Here is an 18,767-nt window from a genome sequence, read left to right on the forward strand (position 1 = left end):
AAGTCATGCTGCTGGATTGTTCACATTGACATTAACACATTAATGACTATATACTGTGTGGTATTTAGCTTTTTGTTGAGTGGAAAACCTCCCAGAAGTCAACTGTCCAAGAACTGAGAACAATATATTTTTTTTTACAGCAGATATTTTAACATTTTGACAAAAGTGCAGGTGTAATTGATGATATTGATAATAGCAATAAAAACTATCACAGTGAAAAAGGTTTTCGTAATAAACAGAATCTTGTGAGGCACCACAATTATCCCGTAACCCCTCAGCTGAGAACGAGTGGCGTTCATAGCGCACGCTGTGGAATTGATATCACAGCAACAGGCAGGTGTGCTCATATCATATTAGTTAGCAGCTTGACAGTGACGTGGAGGATAAGTCACAACGTTATCAGTATCACAGCATGACGGTTGTCACAACAGATTAGTCACGCAGCAGCAAGCTGTCACTTCTGCACGGTGTGTCATTGCTTCTCACTTATCATGGCTGACAACTCTGACCAGGGCATCAGCTCAGTTCACTGTGTGTCTCACACAACGCCTGCAGATACGTGCAGGGTGAACAAAGATGTCCTTCTGCGCGACATCTCCCGGTGACTAAAAATGACTTGATTCACTTTGAGGATGCACCAGACATCTTTCCGATGTGTGTTGTCTCTGGGATCAGTTAGGGTGTTCATGAAGTGACTGCCGGGGTTCAATCAATCCAAGACGCTCTCTTCCCCATCAGGCCCAAACTGAAGCTCACATTTTAACCATTGAGGTTAGTTGGCAGAGGAACAAAAGATTGAGAAACTTGGAGAGATGTGAGAACTGTAGGGAATTATAAAAGTGGTTGCTTCTTAAATGTATTTAACACTCATATTAAAACTATCATATTAACGCCTCTGATGCACCAATAAAAAGCGACAAGTAAAACATTGTTTAAAAACCTGACACAGATAGAAGGTCTTTATCATTTGTTTGGGTTTCATTTAATGTTTTAGTCATGATAACAAATTAAATTATCTATGAATATGATATACGTGTTTAATATAAGTTTAATTTACGTAATATTTTTTTAATAAGTGTTTATCACCATACAAAATATACCCAACCTAATATAAATAACAGATTAATTGTCCGACATTAGGGAGAATGGAAACTACAGGGTGGAAATAAACTGTATATATAATATTTCTAATAATGCGTTGTGCTTCCCGTGGCTGATTTACATCTGCCAGTTTGTGTGTCCAACCTTCACCTTCCTTATAGAGGGTGCAACGTCCAGACGGCAGTAGTGTGAAGCATAGCTGTCATAATGATGATTGGAGCGAAGTGCAGGTCACTGGACATTTTGGAAATGCTATTATCTAAATTCATTAAATAATTCTCATTTCTGCCTGGACTGTGTATATGTAAAGTAGTTATTATTATTCTTTGATATAGTATGTCCAGTTCCGGACCACAGCAGCCTGCATTAGATCAGTGTTGGTAAGATTCCACCTGAATTACATTTTAAAAGAGCAATGTATTGCACACACACAGAGTGTGATGTTTTATTTAAGCTTTTTATTTCATGTACCCTTACATATGTTCAATACATGCTGGCTTACAGACCAAATCCAAGTTTAATGAAAAAAGGTATTTGTCATCCTCTTCAGCACCATGGACAGCTCTCAGGGGCTGTGTACATGTACTTGTGCTTCGCTGTAATTTTGGGAAAGTTTATGCATTATTTACACAACCCATATAAACATGTTGTCATACTGGAACATCACATAACAGTGTCAGGACACAGATGAATTCTTTTTTTCCGCATACATGAACACATACAGAGAATATCTTTACATCCAAGCAATCTAAACAATTCATATCTAGCGTGTTTTTGCTTTAACGGTAGCTGATACGGTTCTATTGGCATGACGGTGATACTGACTTCCAGATTGCAGCTCAAGACACAGACACAAAAGAGGCTCAGACTGACGCCCAGCAGCAAACTATTTCTAGCTGTAATGTCTCTTTCTTATTTGCAAGCATACACACTTCCTTGGCTTAAACAAGCAGACAATTAAAATGGCGCTAACATGACCGGAATGAGTCCAGTTGGCCGTTGAGAGCAGAAATCCTCTGAACTGCAAAAGGTCGTTATTAAAAAGCGGGAACCAGGACATCCACTGAATAACAGTGGACTAAATGAGGTAGCCATTTTTAGACCCTCCATCCCTTCGTCTCCATAACAACTAAAGAGCAGCCAGGACTGACTAATGGTCTGAGGAAAGATTGAGATATGGAGGAAGTGGGGGATGAAATGAGGTGGGGAAGAGGCAGCAAAGGGAGCGATTGGGGTAAAAGGAGGGAAGAAGAAAAGTACAAAGAAATAGTTTGTTAGGGGTGGAAATGGAAAAGGGGAGAACATCCACAGGGGCTAGATAGAGGTGTGAAACTCATGAGAATAATCTATTTCTGTATTTGTGTGGATGATGGTGAGCTATATTTAAACTTTCTCTCACCTCATTCTCTCTCTTCCTCTCACACTCCCTCTGCATGTCTTTCTTCTGTTAATTAAATCAGATGACGCTCTGTGCCTCCTCACACTGTAGACGGGACTAATTTTCACCCCTGTGTCACAGCACAACTGGGTCTGTGTGGCTGTTTTTATATGTGTGATATCCAGTATGCCATCATCTTAGAGTAAATTACAGAAATATGTTGTTTTAACATTTTACTGCATCATGTGTTTAAAAGGCTGCACTTTATATAATCTGCCTATCAATTACCTCGAGATGTTCTTGAGTGACTTTCTTTATTTTTAACTTGTGTTTTCATCCATCTATTTGTTTTTCTCTCAGTATGCAACCAAGTGAAGGGGAAATAAATGTGTGTTCAGGTCTGTGGAAAATGGATAAACAGAGTCAAATGTGCCAGTATAATTGGGAAGGAGGTTGTAAAAACAGGTGGATGAAGAGGTAGTGGAGAGGAGAGAGGTTTAGGGATAAAGAGCAGGATATGAGGGTACAGAGAGGAGAGAGAAAAGGGAAGCAGGAGGGCAGACTAATGAGGAAGCAGGGGGGTGGAGGGGAATCACTGTCTTTCTGTTTCATCTGGGAATAGATGAGAGAAAACAAGACACCAAATTAAACTTTTGTAGGACTGAAACTGTGTAGCAGAGAAGAGGTCAGTGTGACTGTGACATTTGTGTGTGTGAGTGTGTGTGTGTGTGTGTGTGTGTGTGTGTGTGTGTGTGTGTGTGTGTCCACGCATATGTTTATCCGCAAGCTTCATGTGTCTCTCGTCTGAGAATGTCTTGCCTTCCCTTGACAGAGCTGCTTTCTGTGTTCTTCTTCTAAATAGCAGTTGTCACAGGCCATTGCATCCTCCCACACACAGCGAAACAGCCAAAAGCCACAAAAAACATCCCTGTTGTTTTCTCTCTGTGTGCTGGGGACCCCACACTCTGTATCTAAGCTCTGCAGCCATCCTCCAATGTGTGTGTGATGGCCCTACTGTGTGTGTGTGTGTGTGTGTGTGTGTGTGTGTGTGTGTGTGTGTGTGAGAGTGAGAGTCCCCTTATTGGCGCCATTCCGTGACAGATTATAAAGCGTAAAATTGTAGCTTTCATGTTCATCTGCAAGACAGTGACAACTCTGCTCTGTGACTGTGTGTGTCTGTTTGTGTGGGTTTGTGTTGTCCTCTGCAGGATCCTGGCCGCTGCAGGGGCACATATGAACATCTCAGTGGACCTGAGGACGCTGAGGGCGGTGCGAGTGCTGCGACCCCTCAAACTGGTCTCAGGCATCCCGAGTAAGTACCACATTACATATCAATATCCTTTTATTGCTAAAGTCAAGAAAATAAAACTCATTGTCTCACTCCCGTTGGTGTATCTCGACCATGGAGACAGTTTTGGCGGCATATTGTCAGGTTTTCAGATATCGCCTCAGAAAATTTAAACCTCCAATCCAATTGAATGTTTGTGAACCTCAGAAAGCAGTTCTTAAGAAAGAAAACTAGAAACTGCCTGCGTGGCACTTGAGAGTGAACCTTTTTCAGTAAGGTCCATTCGTCCATTAGTATACACTTTATAAATAAAGGTTGAATTAATTAATGAATCACCGAAGTCCTCCATTAAATTCCTGGGCAATATTAGTGTGAGATATTATACTAACCAATCGATTCATCTGCTGATTATCTTTGTTATTAATAAAGTGATGGTTTGGTTACTCAAATATCAATGTGTGGAAATGTCCATCACAATTTCTCAGAACCACAGCCAACATCTTCAAGTTTGTTTTGACTGAGCAACAGTCAAAAATCCAAAGATATTCAATTTATCGTCATAGAAAATAAGACAACAAGCAAACATTCATCTCAGAAGCTGGAATCAGTGATTGCTTACTTACATTACTTGAATGATTAATAGATTATCAAAATAGTTAATGGACCATTTTATGTGAATAAATGAATTGAAAAAGCATTTCAGCTCTGCTTGAAAATATATATTCTTTCAATCACTGTATATAGATAGATAGATTTACAGCTATCAAATGTGTGATAGCTGTAAATCTGTTTTCACTTGACCTCACTGTGTGCTCTACTTCTAGGTCTGCAGATAGTCTTGAAGTCGATAATGAAGGCCATGGTTCCTCTGCTGCAGATCGGCCTGCTGCTCTTTTTTGCAATCCTCATGTTCGCCATCATCGGCCTGGAGTTTTACAGCGGCAAACTGCACTACACCTGCACGGCGCAGCCTGGACTACTGGGTACAGACACACTCATTGTACATACAGTATACATCAATATAGATATATATTCGTATAGCCCACAGGTACATGCTGCACATTACATGCAATATATGCATAGTAATGCTTACATGGGCGGATGTATATCTGGACAGGATGTGCACAATATGTACATCTGGGCTCAGTACTTAAAGTGGAAAATAAAAAAAGTTACTCCCCTTATTCACATGTTGCCATGTGTATCGACCAGTAATAGTGATCCTTATTACATTCTGAATTTAACAGTCACTAAAGGATATAGATACAGATATCCCCTCAGAACATTTGTTTTTGACTTAAAAGTATGCAAGTTCAACTATAATGTTGTACCATATTATTAGTTGAATGATTATTTTATATATTTACACATGTCACAGCCTTTGTCTGAAAATTTCATTTGTCTGGCAGTGTTGGCTGTATAAAATCATATTCTATAAATCAAAAGAACAGATTCAGAAAAGCTAAAAAAAAAATTATTTTATTTGTTCACAAATAAAAGAAGGTTATGATGGACTGTTCTCAAATTATTTCTTAAAGGGACAGAAACATTGCATTGATTAATTACAACACCCTTCTATCTAGGATTTCACACAGACAGGAAGTGTGTGTTAGTAACTAGTAAGTTCATTTGTTATAACGTATTTGTACTAATTCAGTGTTCCAGTTCAGATACACACTGGATACTTATTTGTGTTGTTATCCAAAAGTAACATCTTGTTATTACTGTTATTCAGATATGTATTCATCTCAAGCCAAGATCTAATTTAAATTGTTTCAATAACTCTGACACACACAGTGATGGCATAGATATAACAAAAGAGAGCCATTCGTAGAAAGGGCCTGAAATGGTTGTGAATAATTAATAATTGCGAACAGATAAAAGACAAATTGATGAATTGAGAAGCAAACTGCATCAAAGAAAGAAAAGGCAAAGAGTCGAGACTGAGCTCATGCTGTTGTTGTTGTCGTTGTTATTGAGTGTGTATCTACTGTATGTGTGTGTCTATGTGTTGTGTACATAGCTCGTCAGGTGGTAGCGCCGTTGTCATAATTACAAATGCACACACACGTACGCACAATGGCACGCCAGGCTGCACCTGCAGGCTTGATCAAACCAAACTGTCAGTGTTGTCCTGTATAATTAAAAAGAATGCGCTGCTCTACAATAGCTCATTGTGCATTCACAGCTGTCATTAACCTCCATGCTGCTCCTGTCTCACTGAAGCTGTTTGGGCAGTTAGATAACAAGGGAAGTGCGTATTTGCTGTCACTGAATGGCCACGCACCTGTTCTGACAGGCTGCTCCTCTCAGAGGTTTATTTTATCCCTTTTGACTCCAATGCATTCTTCCTGCACATTGTGATGCCTGGCCAGTAAGATATCTTTGAGGCTAAGAATTCTCATTTGTAGAGCAATAATGAAGAGCAGCGTTGCTCACTGGGTACACGGATGGGTTTAAACTGCGCAGTAGGAGGCGTGAGAACAAATTATTAAAATTCTCAAATTATGTGTGAAAATTCTCAAATGTGTGATAGCTTTCAAATGAAATACCGACATTCATTGAACAGGCGAGGTCTGTTTTTCGGTTGTTGGTAACGTTGGTCCTACATACGACGCTTTTCTTCTCTCTATCTATCCACCTTTCAGAAAATGAGACGGTGGACTCCTCCGAGTATGAGGTCCCGTGTGGCGTACGTCGGTGTCCGGCCAAATACACTTGCAGCGATACTTGGATTGGCCCGAATGACGGCATCACTCAGTTTGATAACATCCTGTTTGCTGTTCTCACCGTCTTCCAGTGCATCACCATGGAGGGATGGACCACCGTACTCTACAATGTGAGACATGTACACTCACATGTGCCGCTCATAATGTTGCTCTGAATTGCTACAAAGTATTGAGGTGCAGCAAGTGTTTTGTCACAATTTAAATTATATTAAACCCAAAGAACAGAAGCTGCTTTCGCACACTGATGGGAGCTGACTGGAGGTCTGCGCCCTGCTCTCAGACGGTCTGTGGCTGGAGAACATGGGGTCAGGGTTACTTGGTTGTGGTTTTAGTGTTGAAATTGCAGAGTGCTCTGTTGATTTCTGTTTTGCTCCCAGCTTGTCGTTTTTATTCTATTCATCCTTACAAATGTACAACCTGCTGCAACATGCAGCATAGGCTGAATAGAGATTAGACTGCCCACCTACTAGTTATTAAATATGACACGCTTCAGAATCTTTTAGAAATGTAATCTTGGATTATTGGCTGTGTAAACCTCTGCTATATATTGTGAGAGTGTGAACATGAAGAAGGCAGAAAAATTACATTTTGGCCTCTGTTAACGCATATTTAAATACACAGAACTAACGTGAATCATTTCTTAATGGAAAGTTTAGCAGAAAATTGTCTCCCTGAGCCAAATCACCCCAAAAAATGTTTACTTCTCCATGTTCAAGTAATATATTGGATTATTTGTATATATCATGACCATAGTTGTGTAGTTGCGTCATCCTGAGTGACTGACTGGGTCAGTTATGCTGTTGCTCTGTGGGGAACTGGTTATGCTCAAGGACTTATAGTCCGAGAGCAAAAGCTTGAGGACACATTTTTAATTCTTTGACAGTTATACAGAAAACAGGAAAGCACTGCATCGTGTTCATAATGAGTGTAACAATGTCATTTTCTGCTGTGGAATGACTCTCTGACAGGGATTGAGGTGCTGCAACGTGCTTCATGAGCATCTATGTCAGAGTTAGAGGAGCAGGAAGACACACACACAGGCACACACACACACACACACACACACACACACACACACACACAAACAAACACAAACAGTATGTAGAAAGAAAGGAGAGCAGTGGAAGGCAGTGGCACCATTTGCTAATTTTATATATGTGTTGCCTCCATGACCGTCCAACAAATCAAGTCCAATCATGTCCACCTCTGGTTGAATTACAAGATCCTGTTTCTGCCCGCTTCAAAAATATATCATCAGAGAAGCATTTTTGCAAAACAAAATGCCATTCTTCTCATAAAGGCCTGGACACTTCTGAAATTGGCAAAGAAACGGTATGCATGGATACATTATGACTCTAGTGCAGTGTTGATAACAGTTCCACATTATTTTAGACAAGACTGAAGCATTTTATTAACATATGTGCATTTTTACTGTCATTTACTTTTTGCGAAATATCTCGTATTGCTTCAAGTTGAAAGGAAATATGTTCAGAAGTTTTTTCAGCGTGAGAGTGTTTCTAATTACATTTTTTTTAAATGTTCAAACCGGTAAGGAAATACACTACTCAAGGTCCAAAGTACTCAACAGAAGTTGTGCTGGAATTCAATCAAAAGAAGATTTATTAGCACTAAGACTCCCCCAAGGCCAAAAACAACTGAATGTATCAAAAAAACCTTTGTATGAGCGTAACATTTCAGCGATACCATATGACAAGGATTAGGAAGTCAGAGTGAATTTCACAAGACTGTAGTCTAAAGATTTCTATTATTTGAGCAAGTTTTAATCAGAAGAAGAAGAAGAAGAAAGAAGGATAGACTGGTGTGTACTGTAGGTCATTGTACTATATGCTTGTTGTAAGTACTACTTCTAAAATAATACTTTTCTTGTTTTTGTCAGTTTGTCAGTTGCCAATTATGTGGAAACCAAAAGAAAATCACGGAATTAATCAATAACTTAATTTCTCCTTTCTTCTTTTACCTACGATTTCCGATCTCAGTAAAGCAACAATCATAAGCATACGCTCACACACACACACAATGCTGTGCCAGGGTGTAATTTGCAGTAAGCTGCCGGCTCTTTCAGTTTTTATTGAGATTGATGATGGCAGATGATTTGCCAGGTTGATTGTATTATGTTGTCTGAAGTGATGCTGAATGAGCTTTGCTGATGAACAATCAGCGGGGAGGATGACATGCTGAAAAAGGACTGCTGACTATACAGGCTCACGGACTGAAGTAGAGATGCTGTACTCTGTTCCTACGTTGGCTTCATAAAGTAGCTTTACCTCCACTCCCCTGCAAAGTGGAGATCAATACACATGATGTAGCTGTCCGATGCACTGCCTGCCCTCTGACTTGAACCTTCACCCAAACACCTACACTTGTGTATTTTTGTCAATGGCAGCATGAATCTGCTCCAGGTTGATGTTGATTTTACTGAATTTAGAATTGACTTTGATGTTTTAGACCGACGATGCCTTGGGCCCCAACTGGAACTGGCTCTACTTCGTCCCTCTCATCATCATCGGCTCTTTCTTTGTCCTGAATCTTGTGCTGGGAGTCCTCTCTGGGTAGGTGCACAGCTTCAATTCAGGTTCATTTTAAACTCTTCCAGGTTTCAGCTTTCTGATGTATGTATTTGTTTAGCTCATAGACCAATTATGAAGTAATACACGGTTCTGTGAAGGTGAGGTTATCTGATTGCCTAACTGATAGCCTTCTTCCTCCTGGAGACACCACTACTGTTGCATGTCCTTGATGGCCACGAACTGCCATTATATTCCATACGATAGTGGTCAGTTATTCAAAGTTACCTTGAGGTGGTCTCTTGAAACGTATTGATGATGCACTTTGACTTCATGACTTGATGAAGACATTGTGCTATTTCAGTAGGTGGTATTAAAATCTAAACCAGTTAATTAGTATTACATAAAGGTCAATGGGGGATCCACACTATCAGGATCTCCTCAGTGAGAGATCTCCTTCACCTTGTTCCCTCTCTTCTGCTCTTGTGGTTGAATGAGCAATGACAAGAGTTTAAGACAACATTATATGTTTCCCCCCGGTGATTGTCTCCAGGACTTATCCATGTGACTATAAATCCCTGTACCCTCAATGAATATAAATACGTGATTTTGTTTTTTGTTCTGCAGCGAATTTGCAAAGGAGAGGGAGAGGGTGGAAAACCGCAGGGCCTTCATGAAACTGAGACGCCAACAGCAGATTGAGAGAGAGCTCAACGGCTACCGGGCCTGGATCGACAGAGCAGGTGGCTTTAGTCCCAGTCACGGCTCAGGGAGACCGAGGATGTGGCTCTTGATGAGAAAAGCTAAATCAATACTTCCCTTTAAGCTTTAAGACTAATCCAATCAATTGGTGAACGTATGACTATCTGAGGCAACCTGTTCACAATTGAGATATAGATGTTGTTACAAAAGTATATTTTGTATATCTCTTTCCATCTGAGCCAGCATCAGCTGCTCATTTCTTATCGCTGTCTGACTTTTTGCTTTCCAGAGGAAGTGATGCTCGCAGAGGAGAATAAGAACTCAGGACCCTCAGCCCTCGACGGTAAGTCAGCAACGATCTTTGTTTTCTTCTGGTTTCGTTGTGCACATTTGCCTTTCTGCTATCCTCACTTTGCTTTATCAGTGACTGAATCAGTTTAATGCATTCAAGCATATGCCATGAGAGTCTGCATTATGTATTTGGGTGTGATTTTAGGTTGACACACTACTTTTTTAGAACACAGCAAAACAAAAAAAAAAAGTGTTTTCAAAGAAGTTGAATTACATTTCAATCTGGTTGAAATTATGTTGTCATGCCAGCAACAACCAATGACAATGCCAGTTAGTCAGTTAGTCCACCGCTTTGGTCCAGACTGAAATATCTCAACAACTACTGGTTGGATTGCCAAGAAATATTTTTTCAAATATTCCTGGTTCCCAGAGGATGAATTCTACAGACTGAAGTAAACCTCTTACTTTTCATCTGGGTCAAAATGTTAATTTTTCTCAATATTTTTGGATTCATCACCAAATACCTACAACACCATGACCTTCCCATCAGCCTCAGCAGATACTTACTTGTGTTCATCAGCAAATGCTCAAATGCAAAACTAAAGATTGTGAACATGATAAACATTGTTCCTTGTTTAACATCAGCATCTGTCGTCATAGTAAACAGCCAGGTGAGCATTCCTATCAATGTTAAACAATGTTGTGACCCATCATCAGGCAGCAGTGGCTAGCAGGCGTTGCTGTCACAACTCTTAGCCCTGTCACTGTGAACATGTTAGCATGATGGCTAGCTCCAGCCTCACAGAGCAGCTAGCGAGGTTGAAGTTTCTTAGTGTGCTTGAAATGTCACTGAATTGACGATTGCAACAACAAAAAGCACAGGACAGTATGTTGGTTCAGGACATATTGTATTGAGTGTGGTGCACTTGCAGAGATCATTTTAGTCCGTTGCATCGCTCGACAACTCTCAGTGCCACATAGAGAGATTTAGCACTGATGGTGGTAGACCAGACACTAAACACAGTGCCCCAGAGACAGCCACTGTGCCTGCCCTGACCCTCTAAACTCTACTATGACCTTTCCTCCTCGCTAAACCAGCAGGGCTTTTTATTAAATGTTGATTGATTGGCAGCTCTCAGGAGCCTCCCAGAGTGGAGTACAGGTGGTGCCTATGGTGAGAACCGTCCTCTGTTCTGCTTTCTCCCTCACCAACTTCACCACTTCATTTGTCACACACACACACACACACACACACACACACACACACAGCCACTCAAAATCACACATACGAACACAAAGAGGGTAAATCCTCACTGAAGTATGTTTCTTGTTCAGTATGTTTCTGTCACTGGAAGAACAAAGAAAAGATACAAATAAATTGAATGCAAATCTGTAGTTAAAACAGATAGGGGCTCTAGCTGCTGTGATGGATATACATGCAGAAGCTCTGAAAGCTTTGATTAAAAAGAAAGGAGGCGCACTGCGGTTGCCTAAGCAACCATTGGCCTACGTGTATGTGTGTGTGTGTGTGTGTGTGTGTGTGTGTGTGTGTGTGTGTGTGTGTGTGTGTGTGTGTGTGTGTGTTGACGGGATCCAGTGTTCATGTCAGTGTGTGAAATGGCAGCAATATTGTTTGTGTGTTTAATCAACAGCTTATTAAAAAAAGTACTCATATAAACTGCAAGTAGATTCAGAAATCACAAGGTAGCAGGAAAGTACGAGTGGAGGACACACATTAGTCAGCGAAAAGGTCAAAACATACTCATCACACTCACTACGGCATGTGTGCACTGCACGGCATGTAACCTGATACTGTATGGCAGCCGCTCAAAGAGGAGAAATGCATGGTCTGTCAAGCCGCCTCGGAGCACGTTTTACCATGACGGAGGTCATGACACAGCACTAGAAGGTTTGCATTCTGTTGTTTGGATCATTACACTGCCATTAAATGATAATTTTAATCTAATTCAACTGCAGCATTAAGTTCTTCAACATTCCGTCTCCGCTAACTTCACAGACATTAGCTTGTCATGCAGATGATCCTCGTTGTGATTTTCTGCTTATCATTTGCTTCATCGTTATCTTTATATTACATTTTAACTTTCCACACTTGGATACTGCCTGAGTCGACCTATTAGTGTCTCACAGATGTATGGGTGGTCATGCACAAGGCAGTTTTTTTGGGCCACATTAACGTACTACCAGTAAAAAAGGAAAACATCTATTCACTGAACAAGCACAATGTGATCGAAAGCAAAGATTGCCAAAAAATACAGTGTTTTGTGGCCATGTTGCCCAAAAGTCAGCTTTGTGTCACTGTCCTCCCGCTGTGTTCCCTCTAATTTCACAGAATGTGTTGTTTATACAGTTTGAACATCTTGTTCTGGGGCTCTTTTATGTACAAAACCTGCTGTGTCCGCAGTGTTGAAGAGAGCCACCACCATCAAGAGGAGAGGGATGGATGGGGTGCATCGAGGGCAACCCGGGGAGGAGCAATATGGCGACATGGGTGAGTGGGACTCTGGACAGGCTGATGAATATGAACACATGAAGTGTAAGGCGTTCTCCACTTCGGCAGCTCTGCTGCAGCTGTAGAAGTGTATGTTTGACGTTGTTTGTAAACAGTGTTGGGAGCTCAGTGCAAGATACAGAACATGCTGTTCAAGCCCGGTTCGTTACCTTTCCCTCTCTGTCTCCTTCTCATCCCCGCAGGCATCCCCATGGCCAGAGCGAGTATCAGGAGTGCCAAGCGAGGTCCAACAGCATTTTTCCGCCGCAAGGAGCGTCTCCTGCGCATCTCCATCCGCCGTGTGGTGAAGACACACACGTTCTACTGGACAGTGCTCGGCATCGTGGCTCTCAACACGATGTGTGTGGCCATTGTTCACCACAACCAGCCTCTCTGGCTGTCCAACTTCCTCTGTGAGACACACTTCATTTCAGCAACACCTTGAGGCAGTTGATACACCTTTCTGTTGCCACTCTAAAGCAGTCAATTGGCTTAGAAATGTGTTGCTTTGTTATATAATAGTCTATACAAGTTTCACGATTGAAACCCCTTTTTTTTTCTTGTTGTTCCAGACTATGCAGAGTTCCTGTTCCTCGCTCTGTTTCTGACTGAGATGTTTCTAAAGATGTACAGCTTGGGACCGCGTCTCTACTTCCATTCCTCCTTCAACTGCTTTGACTGCAGCGTCAGTACTCAGTCTCCCTCTCTACATATTGGTTTTCCCAGAAATCCTGCCTGTGTTCTTGAATGATGCAGCATCAGCCCTTGCGTCCTCTGTCTCTGCCTCTGTCTGTCATAGCTGTTGGTATCGACTCATGATGTGTTTTCATGTTCGTCTGTAGGTGATCGTTGGCAGCATCTTTGAAGTGCTGTGGGGTTTCTTCAGGCCCGGCACTTCCTTCGGCATCAGTGTCCTGCGTGCTCTCCGTCTGCTGAGGATCTTCAAGATCACCAAGTTAGTGCCTTCCTAACTCTTCGACATCTGTTGAGATGTTTTGTATTGTTTACATGGAGCATTTTACTGTACTGAAAGATAGCAGTTGTGTTATGTTTGCCATGTTGTTGTGATATGCAGTTTTCTATATTTTACGTTGTGTTAGGGGTGTTTTTTCATTTCTTTAAATGTGGTCTTTTTGTCTAGTTGTATTAATGCAGCAACAACCAAGTGCATCAAACAATAAGATAATACAGTCAAGACAAAACAATAACAAATCAATAAAGCACAAAATACAGACATGTACCTACATACAGTATATAAAAATATACTGTATATATATATATATATATATATATATATATATATATATATATATATATATATATATATGTATATGCCCATGACATTTAAAAATTCCTAACAAAAATAAATCAGCAAAGTGGCATACGTTTACAGTTAGTTTTTAGCATTGTGTTTCTATAACAGACATACAGTATAAAACAAGGGAAGAATAGAAATATGTTCTGTTTTATTCCATCCCCCCTACTTCTTTGTCAAAACCTGCCAACTGCATTACCCACAATGAAATCATTTGTGTGTGTTATGCTATAAGTGTCTGTATCCTATAAACAGAGATGAGGGTCGTGTCTAGATGGCAATCCTCAATTTGCAAAACTCTGGCAAGATGGTACGTTAGGTACGTTTTTGTAAATCTAGACACGACCAGAGATGAAGAGCGGGCTACAGAAATCTGGTGAGCTCGCTCTCTTCTAGCTCTACACCTCCAGATTGTTTTAATTTTCAATCTTCAGCCCCAGCCAATGCTGACTCACTTGAGGTGATTCATTGGACCTCTTTTCCTCCTCAGACCTATTAACAGACTTTGATGTGAACAATCTTTTGAGTATTACATTTTTTTTTGCACTAATGTATTATTTTGTGATTTTCAAGGTATTGGGCGTCTCTGAGAAACTTGGTCGTCTCTCTGATGAACTCCATGAAGTCCATCATCTCCCTCATCTTCCTCCTCTTCCTCTTCATTCTCGTTTTCGCACTCCTTGGCATGCAGCTCTTCGGTGGCAGGTAACAATGAATAGTCGCCCACAGTCGTGCTGTGCGCATCCCTCGGTACGAGTACAGAAATAAAATGAGTCAAGTGAGGAACAACCGGGGCTGAAAATCTAATCCAGCTGGCAAAAAATTATAGAATGTTTTTGTCTCCCACTTGGCTCGTTCTTTCATTTCCTGTGGTTCCAGTAAAGACACATTAACAGACACAAGAACAAAGCTAAAGTCATATTCATTGATCAGTAGATTGGTCTTTATTAACTGCACACAGTTTAGAGGAGAACAGATTGTCGCCGTTGTTTTCCAGCTCGGTCGAGATTTCAGACTTTCTTTGTCACAGCTTTCGTTGCTTGGTTTTCCCCTGATGCCGTTTCTCACAAGCTGTCACTTCAGTAAAGGATGGCCTTGGGTTTGAACTGGCCTCAAGAATACAGAACACAAGAAAGAAAGAAAACATCAGCCGGCCAGTCAGAGAGGAGGATTGATTTCTGTCTGACTGAGGATATCAAAATTAAATAAAAAATTAGACCCAGTTCTGGATCACGGCCAATATGAACCGAGCAGCTAGAGGAGGCTCGGTTTTAAAGCTAGAGCGACGATGTCAATGTAAATGATAATGGGTTCTTTAGGTACCCACGAGTCTCTCGCTTTACAGGCATGCCCACTTTATGTTAATCCCATGCTGTTTGAAGCAGTAAGCCAGCAGTTTTATTTAGCAGTTTCCATAACAGAGGTGCTCACCATCACCCAAACAAAATGCAATTGTTGCTTAACTTTCCAAATGTCAAATGTTTTATCAAATCAGAGGATGGAATTTCTATGGTTTTCCTCAAATATTGGTGTGTTAATGCGGGGTTTTGAAGGGATTTTTATAAATTCTTGAGTAATAAAAATCTGTGTAATTATTGGTATCATCCCCAAAATCGCTGCAACAACTCATGAGACATAAAAGAGAATGGGGATGACCATCACATACTACCATTATAGTGTTCTAAACCCTTCGACACAATTCATTTTAAACTGTTCATTAATTCTTTTTTATATATAATCATTTAGGACTAGAACAACTTGACACACAGTGCTGAATATGATGGATACCACTTCTGTGTACCGTTGACCTGCTGTTATTACTGTTGACCTGCGTTCTCACCCTAAAAGAAAATGTGTCTTTCATATATGTCTTTCTCACAGGTTCATCTTTGAAGACTACACCCCGACAAACTTTGACACTTTTCCTGCAGCCATCATGACAGTCTTTCAGGTCTGGAAATGAACCTGACAATTTAAAGCTCTCGACTTCACACACGTTTAATACAGCCAGTGACGAAGAAACAGGAAATGCTATTTTGAGTCTAACAACCTTCAAGCGGGTGTGCGGTTTATAGCTAAGCTCAACAGTGATGTGCAGGCTAGTTAAGGGGATAATATTCTGTGTGCGTTGTGTGTTTTCTCAGATCCTGACTGGAGAGGACTGGAACGAGGTGATGTACAACGGTATTCGCTCTCAAGGAGGAGTGAAGTCTGGCATGTGGTCCTCCATCTACTTTATAGTGCTCACACTGTTTGGAAACTGTATCCTTTATTCCTCTTTCCTTCCCAATTGTCAAATTCATAAGCAGCATTACTGCTTTCCTTTAAGTATGTGACCGCAACTGTCTACCGTTATTACTAAAGTAAAGGTGCCATCCTTTTATATAATTTTGAATCAATAATTTAGTCAGTCTGTATTATTAGCTTTTTTCTGCTGCACTTTACCCAAGTCCTTAACTCAGCTGTGACCAGACACACTGCTGAATGTCTTCTTGGCCATTGCTGTGGATAACCTTGCTAATGCACAAGAACTTACGAAGGTAATAAAAACGTGAAAATGAAAGAACAAACCTGGTGCAATCTGCTTTTATTCTTGTTAGATTCTGTTACTAAATGCTAAATAGTCCAAATAATCGTACCACCCCACCGTGTCTAGTCCTGCTATCATCTCCTCTCTTTTCCTCTTTTGATCAGGATGAAGAGGAAGCCGAGGCAGCGTTCAACCAGAAGCACGCTCTCCAGAAGGCGAAGGAGGTCGGACCGTTGTCCTCCTTCATGTCTTCAGAGTAAGTGCTGTATGCAGCTTCTTTCCCTGCTTGACCTCCTCCTCTCTTCCCCCTGTCTCCCTCTTCCTCTTCCTCTCCCTCCCTCCTCCCTTCCTCCAGGGATTGTCTATATCGGACTGACCTGCATTACCAACAGGCGACAGCACGAGTTGCTGTAGCCTCTATCAAATGGCGAGTCTATTATTATGTTGCAGTGGATCTGGCTTACTAACCACGCCACGCAGTGATAGTTGGAGGTTAAGGGTCGTCAATACAAAGCTTCAAGTTGTTCACTTAAATGCCACCTAGGATCTGTTGAGAGAATCAGTATTTGATGCTGTACCACTAGAGACTTATTGATACGTCTCTCCTGAAAAGTCTACTATCCCGACTCTGCCTGTCCCCACCCAGCATTGTAATTTGCTCCAAATTGAAGTCTCCATGGTTACTCGCTCTACTCCAGGGTGGGAGGTGCTTATGAGGTTGTCATGGAGACAGGTTTACTTAGTGTCCAAATTAACATGGTGTGTCCATTAAAGTAATATACAAATGGGTTCAACAAAGGATGAATATTGTTGATATTGTAAATAAAGTATGTGCAGGCTCTGATCTGTTGAAGTGTTCTCCCTTGTGGAAATTTTGATAACGTGACCATATTTTCTCAATGCTCAGGATTCCAGCTTGCAGAATAGATTGTGTTTTTTCTCAGGGATTGATTGCACAGTGCCTTATCGTAGGTGGTGGAGGTGCATGTGCATGCACAAGAGTGGGGACCTCTGGCTCTGTATGTACGCTGTGTATTGAGAAACAAGCAGTTTGTTGCATGGGCATGTGGGAGATCTGACAAGAAAAGATTTTATTAACGTGATAATATGCACCTTCTTTCTGTCTATTTCCGTTTCTTTCTTTCTTTCTGGAGGCCTTGCCATTTTTCTAAAACTTGCCAAACATAAATTAAATTAGAACAGAGTAGAAAGTAAAGTAGAGATGTACATTAGTTTTGGTTTATCCAGTTCGGGTCAGAGTCCTGTCAGAGCCCATAGAGAAGACAGAAATACCACAGGGTCATCTGGGCCGGCATCTGTATTCATAGAGGACACTCTGAACTTTAAGGGTCTCTGGTCTCATCGCCGATGTCAGCTATGAAACCCTGGCGGTGCCTGCCCCCGCTGACCTCCAAGAAACTTGCATGACAGCATTTGCTCCCAAAAAAATAAAAGGGATGCAGCATGTTGGAGGCTGATGATAATTTCACTTTGGGAACGCATGCGTCTGGTCAGCATGATCAAAGGAAGAAAAAACGAAATTACACACACATCCCTGCTTTTCGCAGAATAACAAGTGATCCTCCGATTGGGATATTTGGATTTTTCGGTTCAGTGTGTGTCCAGTTTTTCTTCCATTGTGAAGTCTTTAATCCCTAATGCTCTTGAATATTCTGAATATTTTATACTAATATTTTGAAGCTCTGCACATGAATTGCCTCATTTAACTCGACTAGCATGTCCTAAAAGAATGCTAATGTGTGAGTGCTCTGAGTTGAGGGTGGTGTTGAGAGCTGCATCCCAATGTGCTGGTTTTGTTCAAAAGGTATCTAAATATGTACTATTTTCCTGTGTTTTGTTGATGGAGCCCATCTGTGTGTTTTATACCTGTACCCATACCGTAGCTCAGACTGTCTAACATCTCAATCTTACTTAAGGTGTCTTCTTATCAATGTTGCGCTTCCTGTTGATGTTTATGAATGTTGTTTGATTGATTCTATACTGCTCCCATCTTGTTTGTCAATGTGCCGCTTGGCTCCAGCGGAGACACACAGCAAAGCATCCACAGTCAGTTTGAGACCAAATGTATTCATTGCAAGCATTTAAAGAAGGGAAGTGCACAGTGGAAATGTTCTGTTGCAGTCAGAATATATGATGTTGCAACTGAATATTTACTAAGTAATACCGCCGGGTGTATTCTTCTCAATATAACAGTTTTACATATGGATAACAAATCCAGGACAGCTGGTAAATGACATTAACAGTCTACAAACAGTTGTTTTTGATGACTTTGGTCTTTGTGTTTATTGTTGAGGATCGTTCGCTGTGTGTCTCCTGGTCTGTTATGTCTCTACTCACAAAAGCACTAATGTCTTGTTTTCAACCAATCGCTCATTGAT

The 18,767-nt window shown here is 41.0% G+C and overlaps 1 protein-coding gene across 1 annotated transcript in view; it reads left to right on the plus strand.

The window, feature by feature from the left end:
• LOC117729286 (voltage-dependent R-type calcium channel subunit alpha-1E) overlaps positions 1–18,767 on the plus strand; it is an 83,079-nt gene that overhangs the window by 46,149 nt on the left and 18,163 nt on the right. Inside the window, exons 6-21 of the mRNA XM_034530230.1 lie at positions 3,688–3,791; positions 4,592–4,750; positions 6,416–6,606; positions 8,963–9,066; positions 9,649–9,764; positions 10,013–10,066; positions 11,147–11,188; positions 12,437–12,523; positions 12,727–12,936; positions 13,096–13,208; positions 13,366–13,478; positions 14,412–14,543; positions 15,720–15,789; positions 15,983–16,100; positions 16,311–16,378; positions 16,533–16,624. Of these exons, the coding sequence (XP_034386121.1) occupies positions 3,688–3,791; positions 4,592–4,750; positions 6,416–6,606; positions 8,963–9,066; positions 9,649–9,764; positions 10,013–10,066; positions 11,147–11,188; positions 12,437–12,523; positions 12,727–12,936; positions 13,096–13,208; positions 13,366–13,478; positions 14,412–14,543; positions 15,720–15,789; positions 15,983–16,100; positions 16,311–16,378; positions 16,533–16,624 (1,773 nt within the window). The remainder of the gene's footprint in view (positions 1–3,687; positions 3,792–4,591; positions 4,751–6,415; positions 6,607–8,962; positions 9,067–9,648; positions 9,765–10,012; positions 10,067–11,146; positions 11,189–12,436; positions 12,524–12,726; positions 12,937–13,095; positions 13,209–13,365; positions 13,479–14,411; positions 14,544–15,719; positions 15,790–15,982; positions 16,101–16,310; positions 16,379–16,532; positions 16,625–18,767) is intronic.

The sequence above is a fragment of the Cyclopterus lumpus genome, chromosome 4 (assembly GCF_009769545.1).
Source record: "Cyclopterus lumpus isolate fCycLum1 chromosome 4, fCycLum1.pri, whole genome shotgun sequence".
Classification (NCBI taxonomy): domain Eukaryota; kingdom Metazoa; phylum Chordata; class Actinopteri; order Perciformes; family Cyclopteridae; genus Cyclopterus; species Cyclopterus lumpus.